General features: G+C 35.9%; 1 protein-coding gene across 32 annotated transcripts in view; it reads right to left on the bottom strand.

Moving 5' to 3' along the window:
* Nucleotides 1-16,588, bottom strand: part of LOC129793468 (titin) — a 165,947-nt gene that overhangs the window by 57,857 nt on the left and 91,502 nt on the right. For 17 of the 32 annotated variants that reach the window (XM_055833522.1, XM_055833523.1, XM_055833525.1 and 14 more), the window contains 5 exons: nucleotides 16,169-16,233; nucleotides 15,401-15,725; nucleotides 14,983-15,057; nucleotides 4,831-10,505; nucleotides 4,704-4,749 (listed from right to left, as the gene is read on the bottom strand). In XM_055833522.1, the coding sequence (XP_055689497.1) occupies nucleotides 4,704-4,749; nucleotides 4,831-10,505; nucleotides 14,983-15,057; nucleotides 15,401-15,725; nucleotides 16,169-16,233 (6,186 nt within the window). Of the gene's footprint in view, nucleotides 1-4,703; nucleotides 4,750-4,830; nucleotides 10,506-11,139; nucleotides 11,185-11,585; nucleotides 11,650-12,769; nucleotides 13,759-13,903; nucleotides 14,009-14,982; nucleotides 15,058-15,400; nucleotides 15,726-16,168; nucleotides 16,234-16,588 lie in introns of all 32 variants that reach the window. The other 15 variants (XM_055833524.1, XM_055833529.1, XM_055833532.1 and 12 more) reach the window with 4 other exon arrangements.

Raw genomic sequence — 16,588 nt, 5'->3', positions numbered from 1 at the left:
ATTTTCTTCTTCTTCTTGAGACCTGGTTGATCAACATCTTCAACAATTTCTTCGGTGGTTTCAACTTTAACAGTTTCTTCAGGTGTTTCTTCGGGCACTTCTTCAATTTGCGGTACCTCTGTGATCTTTTCTGTGACCTCTACGATGCCACCCTTCTTTGTCTTCTTGATGATTTTCTTCTTCTTCTTGAGACCTGGTTGTTCAACATCTTCAACAATTTCTTCGGTGGTTTCAACTTTAACAGTTTCTTCAGGTGTTTCTTCGGGCACTTCTTCAATTTGCGGTACCTCTGTGATCTTTTCTGTGACCTCTACGATGCCACCCTTCTTTGTCTTCTTGATGATTTTCTTCTTCTTCTTGAGACCTGGTTGATCAACATCTTCAACAATTTCTTCGGTGGTTTCAACTTTAACAGTTTCTTCAGGTGTTTCTTCGGGCACTTCTTCAATTTGCGGTACCTCTGTGATCTTTTCTGTGACCTCTACGATTCCACCCTTCTTTGTCTTCTTGATGATTTTCTTCTTCTTCTTAAGACCTGGTTGTTCAACATCTTCAACAATTTCTTCGGTGGTTTCAACTTTAACAGTTTCTTCAGGTGTTTCTTCGGGCACTTCTTCAATTTGCGGTACCTCTGTGATCTTTTCTGTGACCTCTACGATGCCACCCTTCTTTGTCTTCTTGATGATTTTCTTCTTCTTCTTGAGACCTGGTTGATCAACATCTTCAACAATTTCTTCGGTGGTTTCAACTTTAACAGTTTCTTCAGGTGTTTCTTCGGGCACTTCTTCAATTTGCGGTACCTCTGTGATCTTTTCTGTGACCTCTACGATGCCACCCTTCTTTGTCTTCTTGATGATTTTCTTCTTCTTCTTAAGACCTGGTTGTTCAACATCTTCGACAATTTCTTCGGTGGTTTCAACTTTAACAGTTTCTTCAGGTGTTTCTTCGGGCACTTCTTCAATTTGCGGTACCTCTGTGATCTTTTCTGTGACCTCTACGATGCCACCCTTCTTTGTCTTCTTGATGATTTTCTTCTTCTTCTTGAGACCTGGTTGTTCAACATCTTCAACAATTTCTTCGGTGGTTTCAACTTTAACAGTTTCTTCAGGTGTTTCTTCGGGCACTTCTTCAATTTGCGGTACCTCTGTGATCTTTTCTGTGACCTCTACGATGCCACCCTTCTTTGTCTTCTTGATGATTTTCTTCTTCTTCTTGAGACCTGGTTGATCAACATCTTCAACAATTTCTTCGGTGGTTTCAACTTTAACAGTTTCTTCAGGTGTTTCTTCGGGCACTTCTTCAATTTGCGGTACCTCTGTGATCTTTTCTGTGACCTCTACGATTCCACCCTTCTTTGTCTTCTTGATGATTTTCTTCTTCTTCTTAAGACCTGGTTGTTCAACATCTTCGACAATTTCTTCGGTGGTTTCAACTTTAACAGTTTCTTCAGGTGTTTCTTCGGGCACTTCTTCAATTTGCGGTACCTCTGTGATCTTTTCTGTGACCTCTACGATGCCACCCTTCTTTGTCTTCTTGATGATTTTCTTCTTCTTCTTGAGACCTGGTTGATCAACATCTTCAACAATTTCTTCGGTGGTTTCAACTTTAACAGTTTCTTCAGGTGTTTCTTCGGGCACTTCTTCAATTTGCGGTACCTCTGTGATCTTTTCTGTGACCTCTACGATGCCACCCTTCTTTGTCTTCTTGATGATTTTCTTCTTCTTCTTGAGACCTGGTTGTTCAACATCTTCAACAATTTCTTCGGTGGTTTCAACTTTAACAGTTTCTTCAGGTGTTTCTTCGGGCACTTCTTCAATTTGCGGTACCTCTGTGATCTTTTCTGTGACCTCTACGATGCCACCCTTCTTTGTCTTCTTGATGATTTTCTTCTTCTTCTTGAGACCTGGTTGATCAACATCTTCAACAATTTCTTCGGTGGTTTCAACTTTAACAGTTTCTTCAGGTGTTTCTTCGGGCACTTCTTCAATTTGCGGTACCTCTGTGATCTTTTCTGTGACCTCTACGATGCCACCCTTCTTTGTCTTCTTGATGATTTTCTTCTTCTTCTTGAGACCTGGTTGATCAACATCTTCAACAATTTCTTCGGTGGTTTCAACTTTAACAGTTTCTTCAGGTGTTTCTTCGGGCACTTCTTCAATTTGCGGTACCTCTGTGATCTTTTCTGTGACCTCTACGATGCCACCCTTCTTTGTCTTCTTGATGATTTTCTTCTTCTTCTTGAGACCTGGTTGTTCAACATCTTCAACAATTTCTTCGGTGGTTTCAACTTTAACAGTTTCTTCAGGTGTTTCTTCGGGCACTTCTTCAATTTGCGGTACCTCTGTGATCTTTTCTGTGACCTCTACGATGCCACCCTTCTTTGTTTTCTTGATGATTTTCTTCTTCTTCTTGAGACCTGGCTGCTCAACATCTTCAACAATTTCTTCGGTGGTTTCAACTTTAACAGTTTCTTCGGGTGTTTCTTCGGGCACTTCTTCAATTTGCGGTACCTCTGTGATCTTTTCTGTGACCTCTACGATGCCACCCTTCTTTGTCTTCTTGATGATTTTCTTCTTCTTCTTGAGACCTGGCTGCTCAACATCTTCAACAATTTCTTCGGTGGTTTCAACTTTAACAGTTTCTTCAGGTGTTTCTTCGGGCACTTCTTCAATTTGCGGTATCTCTGTGATCTTTTCTGTGACCTCTACGATGCCACCCTTCTTTGTCTTCTTGATGATTTTCTTCTTCTTCTTGAGACCTGGTTGTTCAACATCTTCAACAATTTCTTCGGTGGTTTCAACTTTAACAGTTTCTTCTATTTCTTCAATTTCTGTAGTTTTTTCCTCCTGTCTCTTTTCTTCCGTTTCTTCTTCGTGTCTTTGTGTCTTTCTCTTTTTAGTTTTTGGTTTCTTTTTGTCTTGTTTGATTTCTGTTTCTTCCAATTCTTCTTTTTGTTCTTCTTCTGAAAAATTTAAATTTTGAAAGAGAATTTTTTTTAGAGAATTTTTCTTATTGTTTTGATTTTATTCTATCGCGTTGTTTACTGAACCTTTAATAACTCCTATCTGCATTTTTTTTTATGATTTTTATATGTTTTTGAGCTAGTTTTTTATGATGTTTGCCTTATATCGGAGGTGTGAGTGTGTAGCTGAAGAGTTTTTAATGGCATGCATTGTGCTCTAACGTAAAACATTCTCGAAATAAGGGAAGTGCTTCCATTCTACAGGGTATAGTTAAACAGAGAATAAAAAGAGGTTTTTTGGTTTTTTATTTAGATAATATTGGATATATTCTACTCTACTTTGACCACAAGAAATATTTTTAAAATAAACAATTATTTGGACAACATTTATGAGATTTTTAAAGGTATCTTTCAATTTTTTTTTTGATTATTATTCTACAATTACGGGGATAGAACTAAATTTTATCACATGCTTAATTTGTTTTACATTCGAGCAGGATATTTTGGGAAAGAAAATTAAATAGTTTTTTATATAAAAAATTTTTTTTGAGGGTTTGGAGAGATAAATTATATACAAAAACTATCTAAAGGGGTTCACAATATATTTTCCAACTTACTCATTGTATTACCTTTACCGGAAGATCCTCATTTCTATTACGATATAGAATCTTTTCTTTTATTACCCATTTTCTTGATGAAGCACATCCCAAAGAACTTTTTCCTCGATGAACCTTTTTTTCGCTTTTTTACAATTTAATAATTTTAAAAATTGATTCCTTTTTTTTAAGAGCTAAAATTCTTTCAAAGTCGTTTAATTACTTCGTATAGAATTCAAAAAAATTATTTTGTTGTGAGCACCTTTAGTTTATGTATCAGTGTTCAGTATGTTCTAATGTTCTAATATCTATATGAATTTCTTTCCTTATATTAGAAGTATACAGACTCCTACCAAAAATAATTTGCCTTATTTTTCAAAGATTTTTTTTAAAATTATTTTTCGTACGAATCTGTAATTTAGATAGAAAGGATTGTAGAGAAAAGTAAAGAAATAGAAAGAAAAGTCTCATAAAATGTTTCATGTATTTGTGCATAAAATTCGTGTTCGCGTATTCTAACTAATCTAACCTACTAAATAATTTTTTTTGCCAAAATGCACATTAAAATTACAACTAAATCTACGCGCGATCATGAATTTTAGACCAGAAGCATAAATTCTCAGCTTTTGAGGTAATTTATGCTGCTAGTCCCCATACATTCACACATCATGTAAGTCTATGATTGATTCTACATAATAACGAACTAAATTTACTAATAAATATAACAATATTGGGATAGTTCAGCTTTAACTGGGAAACAACATTAACATCTACATTACGTCACATTAATCCTACAGCGTTTCCTCCAAGTTAATTTAGCCGAAATTATAAATAATTTTGCATGAACTCTATGCCCAAAACATTGAGAGGTCATAGCTCTCTGTATCAACGAGGAATTTCATTTTTTGAAATTTTTATTTTTTGAAATTTCTTCCTGAAATGTTACAGTAAAAAAAAAACGAATTTAGAAAACATCAATCCAAAGCCAATCATTTTTAATTTGTTGTTTTTTTTTATCTCGGAGTAAACGCACTGAGTTCCTTCTCAGGAGTGTTACAGTAAAGAGATTTAAGAAATAAAAAATAAATAAAGAATATTTTTTGGGAAGAATAAAAGAAATTTAGGGAAATCCCAGTAAATCCTACCTATGCGTTGACTTTCAATCGTTGTAATCTCTTCGTGTTCTTCGACCTGAAAAAATCCATGATGTGAGTTTTTAGGGTTTGCTGCCATTGCACCCCAGATATATATTAAGTATGGTATATATTGTACCTCTGTTGTAATAGTGTCCTCCGCAACCTTGTGGGTCACGTCGTCTGTGTGCTTGATGAGGGATTCCAGTTCGGTTATCTTGGGGGATGCGAATTGTTCTTGAACTGAATGTGATGCCTTTTCTGTTAAAAGCGACAATTTTAGTTCTTCTTCCAATTCATTTGCAATGACTTCATGCGATTCGGGGACTTTTCCAGCTGATTCAATACTCTGTTTGGGTTTCTGAGCAATCGCATCAACGATCTTTGATTCAAATGTAACGTACTCATCAGGCTGTACCTCCATTTGTTCAGCCACAGTGGAACCATCTAAGATTTCTTTTGCTGTATGGCCATCTGGTACGAATGTACCATCAAATGTCTTTGCTGTCTCCTGCACAACAACATCCATTTGTACCGGCAATGCTGCCTCAGTGTCAGCTAAGCCAATCTTTGATACCTTCTTCAAATCCTCAATTTTCAAATCTCTAACGTCTTCCTCGGCACTAACATCCATTTGCTCCACTGAAACATGCTCAATTGGAGATATTTTTGCAAAAGTCTCCGAAGGAACGTCTGCACTAACCAAGTCTGACACGTAGTTCTCTTCGTCAACCTTAAATTGCGACACAGCTTGGAATTCATCGATGCTAACGCTAATGTAGGATTCTTTAATTTCAGGCATTCTACTGAATGGAATGTACGTATCATCGACTTCAACTTCACTCTGCTGAACTGCTGCGTGCTCAGTTGTCGCAACGTTAGCTGTATGATCAACAACATCAGGCTTTGCAACAGAAGGACCCAGATAATCTTCAGGCATCGTCTCAGTTTGCTGAGCAACAGGAAGTTCAGATGTTTCAACTGTTGCAGTTTGTCTCTTATCATCGGATGGAGCTTCAAAGTCTTTCGTTGTGTCTCCAACAATAATTTCCGATTGCAACACAGCTGCCAATTCATCAGTTGTTAGCTGAGCTGTCTTACCTTCAGCATCTGGAGCTTTCTTTAGCTCAGACAGGGATTCTTCGGAGGAAATTTGCATTTGTGAAACAACTGGGAAATCTTCTACATCCACATTTGCCTGCGCATTCTTCACCTCCTCGGGTCTCTTCAACTCATCAACAGTTTGAGAAACGAGGACTTCAGTCTGCATAAGTGGTGAGTATTCTGTTGCAGTTAATTCGGCTTTCTGATCAATAATATTCAGTGAGTACTCAGATGGAGCTAATTGATCTTCTGCAACAGTTTCAAATTGTTCAGCTACAGGAAGATCACTTGTTTCAATTGTAGCTTGATGAGATTTTGTATCTGTTAGAGCTTCAAAATCACCAACAGTGTCCGTTGATACAACCTCTAATTGCGATACAGCTGTAAGTTCATCTGTAGTTATTTGAGCTGTTTTTTCTTCAACTTCGGGGGTCTTTTTCAAATCACCAATAGATTCTTCAGGGGATATTTGCATTTGAGATATAATTGAGAGTTCTTCTAAGCCAATATTTGCTTGAGATTCTTTTATTTCTTCGGGAATTTTCAAAATATCTACATTATCGGAAGTTTCAACTTCACTCTGTACAACAGCTCTTAGTTCATCTGTTGTTAGATCAGCTCTCTGATCAACAATATCTGGTTGTTTAAATTCAGGACCAAGTTGATCTTCAGAAATGATTTCAGTCTGTTGAGCTACAGGAAGATTAGTCATATCAACTGAAGCAATTTGAGATTTAACATCTGATGGAGCTTCAAAGTCTTTGAGAGAATCTCCTGGAACGATTTCAGATTGTGAAACAGCTGTAAGTTCATCTGTTTTCAATTCAGCAGTCTTTCCCTCAACTTCGGGGGTTTCCTTGAGATCTGAAACGGATTCTTGAGTGGAAATTTCCGATTGTTGTATAATTGAAAGCTCCTCTAGCGTAACATTTGCTTGTGATTTTATTTCTTCGAGTATCTTCAGTTGATCAATTGTATCTGATGTTTGAACTTCACTTTGTTCAACGGCTAAATGTTCACTTGTAGTCAATTCAGCTCTGTGCTCAATAAGATCAGGCTTAGTAATCGATGGACCAAGTTGATCTTCGAAAATTGTCTCTGTTTGCTGAGCCACAGGTAGTTCAGATGTTTGCACAGTTGCAGTTTGAGATTTAATGTCTGTTGGAGATTCAAAGTCTTGCAATGAATCACCAACAATAACTTCTGATTGAGAAACAGCTGCGAGTTCATCTGTGGACAGTTGTGCAGTTTTTCCTTCAGCCTCTGGGGCTTTTTTCAATTCATCAACTGTTTCTTCCGAAGTTACCTGACTCTGTGTAATAACTGATAGCTCGTCTAATTGAACATTAGCCTGTAATTCTTTCATTTTCTCCGGCAAACTCAAACTATCGAGAGTATCAGAAATCTGAACTTCAGTCTGCTCAAGTGCTGAGTATTCAGTTGTTGTAAATTCAGCTCTATGATCAATAACATCTTGTTGAATAACACTTGGTCCCAATAAATCTTCGGGCTGTGTTTCAGTTTGTTGAGCTACAGGAAGATCTGACGTTTGAACTGAAGCTACTTGCGATGGAATTTCAGTTGGAGCTTCAAAGTCTTTAGTTGAATCACTGATAATTATTTCTGATTGAGAAACAGCTGCTAGTTCATCTGTTGTTAATTGAGCAGTTTTTGTTTCTGCTTCTGCAGTTTTCTGCAAATCAGAAACTGATTCTTCGGGAGATACTTGACTTTGGCTAATAACACGTAATTCATCAAGCTCCACATTTGCTTGATGCTGCTTAGTTTTCTCAGGTAATTGGAGATCACCGAGAGAATCTGTTGCTTGAACTTCACTCTGTTCAACAGCTGTGAATTCCGTTGTTGCCATTTCAGCTTTGTGATCTACAAAATCTGGCTGTGCTACCGAAGGACCTAATTGGTCTTCAGCAATTGTCTCAGATTGTTGTGCTACAGGGAGATCCGATGTTTGAATTGTAGCTTGATGAGACACTGTATCGGAGGGAGCTTCGAAATCTTGTACTGTGTCTCCAGTTACAACTTCCGACTGAGAAACTGCAGCCAAATCGTCGGTTGTTAATTGAGCTGTCTTTGTGTCTAACTCAGGTGTGGCTTGTATGTCTGATGTTGTTTCTTCAGTCTTTGTGTGTGTTTGCGTGAGAGCAATGTTCTCCAGAACATTAAATGTAGCAATTTGTTCTTGTTTCTCGAGAGGTTTAGTAAATTCATCTGTTTGTTCATCAATCCAAGGTTGATCTTGTTGCAATGATTCGTATTCTCTAATGCTACCTGTTACCTGTTGTGTCTTTTCTTTCTCTGGAAGTGTTAGTGTATCAACAGTGTCCGTTGGAAGAATTTCAGTCTGAGTTGGTAATGCAAGTGATTCAAAAGTTTGAATTGAAGTCTTTTCTTCTGGTTTTGCAAATTCTTTTGCATCTGATGTTGTTTCTGAGACAACAGTTTCCTGAATTTGGAGGCTATCAACTGTTGGATGTGTAAGTGTTGCTGATACTTCTTGTTCAAGTGTCTTCTTGAAATCTTCAGTATCTTCAACTGTTAGTATTTCTTCCTGAATTGCTGTTTTATTTGCATCTGTTATGTTGGGTGTTCCATAGTGTTCAGGATGTTTGATATCATCTAATGTTGAGAGTGTATCTGTTGGAACAACTTCTGTGCTCTGAATTGAATCATGAGTGTCCTCAAGTACGGGCTGTGCTTCTTTTAGCTCAGGCATAGCCTTTTCGTCGTATAAATCAACACTTTCCAGTGTAATGATCTCTTGAACTTGAGTCTGATCTAAATCATCAGTCTTCACCTTTGCAGTTAACTGCTGTGGCTGTAAGTCTGCTAATGTATCCGTATTGTCGAGTAGTTGTGTTTCTGTTATATTAACTGATGCTTTAGTTTCTGGGAGTGTCTGTTCAGCTGTAAAGCTCTCAGTCGGTTTTGGACTTGGTAGAACACCTTCTGACTCCTCCAGTGTAACCGTTGAAACAATAAGAGATTTCTGAGCATTGTAGTCATATTTTGCCGTTAGTTCTTCAGGCTTCTTCTCCATCTTCAAACTATCTTCCTTATCCTGAACAATAACATCGAGAATTTCTTTTGGGAACTGCGGCTCCATCCGCAGTACTGCCTGAGCACTTTGGAATAATGTTTGGGGATTGAAGACATTTGTCGTGTCATTCACGTTTACTTCTTCAAATTGAACAGCTTCATTTGTAGGTACTTCAGCGCTAAGATTAACCTCTTGGGGTGCTCTGAAATCTTCCAAATCTGACTCTTTCTCATTCACATCTGGAAGATTTGTTTCAGCTGTATGATATGTCGTAACATCCGATGTAGCTGTGTGAGTTTTTGCTGCTTCCATTGCTGGTAGAACATCTTCTCGTTCATCTGCTACAACTTCTATGCTTGCTAATGCATCTTGCCTATCAAAGGTCATATCAGCAGTCTTTGTTTCATACTCAAAGCTCGTGTACTCTTGCTGTGGCATCTGGGCATCAACGTACTCTGTAACATATCCTTCCATTGGAATAATTGTACCTGTTGCTTCGGATGCTGTAGGTTTGGGTTTCTCTTCGAAAACCGTTTCTTTTTCTTGGATCATTTCTTCCTGAATTGTTACAGTTTCACTCGTAGGCAGGACTACATCAACAGTCTGTGTTGCTGGTAAAACACCAGGTACGTAGACTCCTTCTAGTTCTGTTGCATTAACTTCCTGCGTAATGTAAGGTTTCTGCTCAACATACCGCTCTGTAGCACTTTCAGTGGCTACAATTAATTCAGGGTAGTACTTCTGAGACTTATCATGGGTCATGACTTCTGTAACTTCAAGTGGTTCCGATGAGGGAATTTCAAGGCGTGCTTGAACTGGTGTTGTGTGCAAATGGAATGATGTTAAATCTTCCTTTTCCGCTGTACTACTCTCCGTAACTTGAATTCCTTCATGAGATATTATATTCTCAGTGGCTAGAGCTGTTGGTGCCTGAGGTTTGTCTTGCAATTCATCCTCTTGCTGATGGCTCTCAACTTCGGACACTTCAATCACATCATGCGGCAAAAGTTGAACCTTAGCTTCGGTTTCCTGTGGCTTTGGAGTCGTCAAATCTGCTACACTATCATGTGCAGCATACTCCATGACTTGAGCTGTCTGATGAGTCATGATATCTGTTCGCGATGTGACACCTTCAACAGGACTTGGAGTCCGCATTTTATCTGTATTAGTTTCAGCATCAACTTGGGTAATTTGAATGGACTCTAGGAGATCTGGGAGGTTAACAGTTGGTTGTCTTAACTTCCCAGATACATCGAGTTTCTTCGAAGGTGTCTCCTGTTCCGTAACAACAGCTTCCTCTGTAATCAGGGAAGTCTGTGGGAGAATATTAATGGAAGCAACTTGATCTTTTGGCTTCCCAGGGGCAATATTCGTTACATTTGATTGCTCAACAATTTCAGCTGAATCAACTGGCATCTGAAGTGGTAATTCCTGAATGGATTTCGGTGCAGGAACATCAAATTCCTCAGCATACTCATCGGGGAAGGATTCCTCGCTCATTTGCGATTTGAGTGGTTTCAATTTCTTCTCAATGCGTTTCGCGAGTTCCTCAGAAACTTCCAATGTTTCTTCCTTCTTAACTTGCTTTTTCTTCTTCCTCACAACTTCCTGTTTTTCTTCATGCACAAATGATTCGGTGACTTCAGATGTTTCTGTGAAAGTTATGTATATAAATGCACATGTTGAAGTTTCATAAATTCACAAATTTTTCTTTTGTATAAAATTTGTGAGAAGCACTTGCACATTTTTTTTTGCACTTATTCTATCGTAAGTTGATGAATTTTGCATTATATATCAGTTACATGATGTTTGTCTTATGTACAGTATTCGGCAATTTTATTGACAGACGTTTTTTTTAGAGAGAAAAGTTTACAGACTTTTTATACAAAATGATTTTCTTGTCGTTGAAATACTTACAAATTGAAGGGATTTTCTTCAGCTCTGTTTGTTTGGTTTTTCTTGCAGACTGTGCTGTGAGGCAAAGATGGATTAAGGACAACAAACGCGTTAAGCATTAGATCATCTACATTCCTTCTTCTTCTGAAAGAACAAAGTAAGCTAGAGAAACGTATTTACAGAGTTTTTTTTTAATTGCACCCTAAATTGCTGGCTTTAAAAGCTCACTCCATTAATATAGCGCAAGAAGCTACAAAAGAAATAAAGTTCATAAAAGAAAATTCGATTTTCAACACACATTGAGATGTATAATGAGACATATATACAAAATGTAGATAAATAGGCGCGCAATTTAACAGAGAGGATTTTGTACACGTAAGAATTTCAAACCTTTGGGAAGTGGTGGTTCTTCTTGGATTGCTTGTAAGACATGTTCTGGAAAGGGGTCAGAAAAAAGAGGGTTGAAGACAAGAGTTTAGTACAGAGAAACAATAAAAAGTTTCACGAAAAAAGGTTAAACGTCGTACAGGGAAAGAGCAACTTCAATGAAAAATGAGACACAAAAATAATCACAAAAAAATGGATAAACAAAATACAAAAGTAAAAAATCCTGACATTTTTCGTGTTTTGAAAACTTTTAATAAAATCCTCTTTCATCTAAAATAACATTTTTCATTGATAACAATTTCAATAATAATTTTTTTCGAAATAAATAAAAAAAATCATTTTCTTGATAATATTTTTTGCTTCTAAAAATTCTTTTTTCAGTCGCTATCCGTGTACGACGTTATTTTATTTTTTAATTAATTCTTTTTATTCTTGTTAATCGAACTTACCGACAGCGACTGTTTTATAAATTTCAGCTACCTTCAATTCATGAGTCTTCTTCCCAACATATTTCTATACAAATAACAAATATTTTTTTAATTTTTTTTTCTGAATTAAATTTTGGAAAATGTGAAATTTTAAACTAAAACCATTATCCAATTGATTTGGCAGCTTCTTCTTTTTTTTTAAGGTCTGCCCCCAAATGAACTGCTAAATAACTCAGCAAAAGAATTAGAACTACCAAAAAAAATTATAAAAATTAAACTACTCCTAAGCTACCAATTAATGACTAAAGAGTGGAAAAAAATGTTTTTTAGAAAATTACGTTAAAAAGCATAAATTTCTAATTTACAATCAGGCAGATTATTATGAAAATTATCATTACTCAACTCAATAAATTCTTTGAAGTTCTTTAAATAAAGAGATAAAAACTCAAAAAATTTAACCATTTTCTCAGACTATATAATCTCAATTTTGTCCCTTTTACAGACCTTCAATAATTTGCACCCAAAATAGTTAATGTCAATGGAGGCGCCTGGTGAATTATATATTTTCATTTTCTTACTACTTTTCATGGTTTCACATTAATAAAAAAAAAGTTTCCTCACTATTTAATTATTACTGAACTTTAAACAGAAAAAAAAACAATGTCAATGGAGGCGCCTGGTAAATTGTGTTTGTAACAAAATTCTAATCACAATGCTTTCTCATGAAAATCTTATTTATCTAATAATTTCTTTGGACCTCGTTTGAATTTTTTTTATAATAAAGAAAATATTTTATTTAATATTTTCTTGTAAAATTAAACAAAAGAAAATTTTTATGAGGTTGACTGAAGGATTGGAGAACCATTGAAAATGTCTGAAAAATAATTGTGGAGAACTTTTTTGTTTCACATCAAAGGAATATTATTCTATTTAACAACTTTGATAACGATGGAGATGCCTGGTAAATCAGAATAAACAAAATTTTAAAGTCTTAATTTCATAAAGGGTTTTACTACGAGATTAATTCCAATTAAAATTTCAATTCAATACATAAAGGATCGGAATTACTGCTGCCTAAATATTTAAATATTAAGCATTAAAGAAGCTTTTTAAAAGAAATGAATCAGTTCATTGCAGGGCAGACCTTTACAAAGAGTAGGTATATATAGTTGAGTGAAAAGCAAAATAATCGATCAACAGCTAACCTCTTTGGCTTCAACAGACTTCCATTCTTGCGCTACGAAATCTTCTCGTGAAAAGTGCGAGAGAACCTCTTCGATTGTCACGTGCTCTTGCTCCACCATTCGCATGAAGGCGTGGAAGCCAACTGTGGCGGCCATTTGGGTCTCATCCGCCACACTTTCCTCCGTAATGACCTCCGAGATGATCTTTGCGTGACCCTCCCTCTCCATGAGTTGAACGAGGGCAGCTTGAGATTCGGGGCTTTTGAGGGCTGGGAAGGCATTGGTTTTGTACAGGGCGGTTATTTCGGTTGTGGCAACGCCATGTTGGACAAGGTAGGCAATTGTTGCGAGTTCTCTGAGGGGCTCTTCCCCTGGGCCAAAGGTGGATGCCTCGATGAGTTCGAGGAATTCATTGACCTCCTTTGCGTGCTTAATTTCCGTCACATTGATATCCTCAATGCGGATTTCCTCTTCAATTATTTCCTTCTTCTCCATATCAATGCCCTGAGTTATTTCAATTTCCCCAAAGGACGTTGTTTCAGTTCGTGTTGTTGAAACGGAGGATTTATCAACGAGGGTTGTTGCGTATTGCACCTCAGTTACTTGCGATGAAACCGTCTTCTCACTTTCAACAACCTTCTCAACACTTATTGCGGTCTTTGAGACGTCTTGGACCTTCTTGGTTTCTGTTTTTTCCTCCCCCGTAACCTTCACAACACGCTTCTTTGCCTTTGCTTTGGTGGCTTTTGCAACCTTCTCTACCTTTTCCACCTTCTCAATTTTCTTCTCTTCTTTTGCCTCCTCTTCAAATTGCATTGTTGCCGCTGAGGCCAGATCAAATTTAGCCCTTGTCACGGCATTGCCCATCTCATTGGTGGCTTTGCAAGAATAAAATCCAACATTTTCCACCGAAAGATTCTTCAAGATTAACGTTGATTTCTTCTCCCCAGTCAAGATCTTAATATTCTCACCCGTACGTACTGGTTTATGATTAAATGTCCATTCGATATCTACACAGAGTGAGAGGAGGTATTAAGAGAGCCAGAAAGCATTAGAATACAATCCCACATTTTTTTCTTTTACCATCGCGGCATTAGTTTGCAAGCCACGCAAAAAAGAGATTTTTATACAGTTAAAAAAAAAGAATTTTCCTACCTGGTGGTGGATTTCCAACGAATTCACATTCAAATTTAACAGATTCGCCCTCAGCTGCCCGTCTGTTAACTATTTCCGTAATAAATGATGGAACTTGCTTTGCAGCTGCAAGATAATCATTAGAAGCATTTTTTTAAAGCGTAAGTGCCGTGTGTAGCCTATATGGGCACATATTATTACACTCAATGCAAAATGATGGTGAAAACACTCACGCAAAGGCCAAGTTACACACAAATGGTTTTTAAAGTTTTCCCCTAAACTACTACTCGGACATAGATTTTGGAAAATTCAGAAGCCATTTGCTACAACTAAATGGAATTTAGACGTTAACAAAATTTGATTTCTTTCTTATTTAAATTGCAATTTCTGCAATGCTAAAACCGTTAAAATGCTAATTTTTCATTTTCTGTTTAGATAAGACGTTAAAACTCTATCAATTTTTTTAAAGAAATTTTTCTTTTAATGTGCTAGAAAGTTTTGTTTTTAAGTTAAATCAATTTTTCGCATTTTCTGACTTTCCTATTGATTTTAGAGCAAATCTGAATGGATTTTTGGGTCATCCCGTACCCACAGGTTCATCGATGAGCCTGATCGATATATACCAAAGGGAAAATTCAAATTCAAAAAATAAGAATTTTCAATTTTTTCCTTGAAGTTTAGACATATAGGCTAAAATAAGTTTTTTGCATTCAATTTAGTTTTTATTTACTTTATTCTTTAATTCGTTTAATTAAAAGGATTTTTCTTAATCTGTAAAAAAAATCAAATTTTGTTTCCATTTCCGACTTTTAGCTTAAACCAATTCTACAAAGCTATAATCTCAGGGCTAAACCAGTCATGTGTAGCAGGCTTTTTACCGACGATGAGAATTTCTTCTTATTTTTTTTTCTAAACCAATCTGTTAGTGGAGAAGCAATGATCAAACAGAGTGGTGCTAAAATAAATTGGAGGCACGATGTAAATTTCTACTCTAACATGATCAAAAGCTGAATGCATCATTTTTTTTTTCATATAAAATGAAGGATATTCTATAAGGACAAGTAGGTACTTAAAATCTACAAGGGATCTGTATTCCTTACCACGAAGTGCTTCCTGCATTTCTTCCATATGAACCACCCAGTCGGGTTTTCTGTATTCTTTCGTACCAACAATTTCTGCAAGTTTAGAAAGACAAATAAATTTAATTTCTCATTCTCCGTAAGAGGAAGATCCTGAATGAAAAGAAGATTTGAAGAAAAAAAATGATTTTGTGTTTATGTTGTTCTGTTTGTGTTTTTAAAGTTTTATTGAATTTTCTTTTTCTTTTATAATTCTTTGGTTGAGGATAAAGGAATAAAGGAGATTTGAGGGGTTAAGAAAACATAGAAAAAAAATACATAAAATTTGCTTTTTTTGCTCTTTGAAGAAAATTATCTGAAAAGTCTGAAAAGAAATATCTTAAAATAAAATTTAAAGAGAGAATAAGCAAAATTTTGTCGAGAAAACCCATCGAATTACCTTCTGTAACTTCAAGAAGGGTTGTAGTTGTTGTGACTCCCAATGGGTTGTGGGCTTGGAATGTTATTTCACCCGTATCATCGGGATAAATGTCGTTGATGATGAGAATGGAGGTGCCATCTTCGAGGTTTTCAATTTGAAATTCCTCCGATGCGTGAATTTCTTCGCCCTGCTTGAACCACTTAACTTCCGGCTTAGGTCGTCCAACAACCCTCACCTCCAGCTTTGTTGGCTTACTCACGGTCTTCGTTACAATTGGTAGTTTCTTCAGTAGTTGTGGAGCCATTTCGGTCTCCGTGTCTACTGGTTCATCCACAGAGATGGTCTGTTTGGGGGTTAAAAATATTTTTTTTGATAATTTTCTTTCGGGAGATTTATTGAATTTGAATTTGAAAAATTTCTTTTCTAAGGTTTTGTCTAATTTTTGAGACGATTTTGTTCTAATTTTTATTATTTTACAAGATTAAATCCAAAGACAAAAGCTTTCTAATGATTCAACATTTTTGTTAAAATTTCTTGTAGCAAGAACGTGGCAAAAATTATAAAAGATTCTACAAAATACTTTTCTCGGATTAAAGACAAATCTAAAATTATGACTGTTAAGAGTTTTTTTTTTCTTAATAATCTTTTGAATTCGTCTTTATTCTTATTGATTTCTCTTTAAACCAATTTTATTAAAAATCTCTCTTATTCGCAAAATTAATTTCCTGTTTCAAGAACTTTGAGATATATTTTTTAAATAATTAAATATAAAAGATTGATACAAACCTTATCAGATGGTTCTTCCACTGATGTAACTGATGTTATCTCTGAATCTTGTTGATATTCGAAAGCTGCAAAAAGCCATAAAATCAAGAAGATTAAAAATAACTCCAAGAAAATACGCAGAAACATCAATTTTTACAACATTTTTTTGCTTTTTGATTTTCCTTATTTTTCAATTTGTTATTTTTTCTTCTTTTTTTTTTAACTATGTACAATCATAAAAATATTTTACAGGACGGTATGTTTGTTTTCTCTAAAATTAATATTAAATTGAATGCTCTTATTTACAGAGTTAGGAAAAGATTTCTGAAGGATAATTCTTAACAATTAAGGATCATTCTTTCTAGAAAAAAAAATTGAGGGCGGGTGAAAGAAATTTCTACAAAAATAACTAAAGAAAACTAACAGAAAAAGAAAACATTT

The sequence above is a fragment of the Lutzomyia longipalpis genome, chromosome 3, assembly GCF_024334085.1.
Source record: "Lutzomyia longipalpis isolate SR_M1_2022 chromosome 3, ASM2433408v1".
Lineage (NCBI taxonomy): Eukaryota > Metazoa > Arthropoda > Insecta > Diptera > Psychodidae > Lutzomyia > Lutzomyia longipalpis.
The sequence above is the reverse complement of the archived record's forward strand: the minus strand, read 5'-3'. Positions and strand labels throughout refer to the sequence as shown.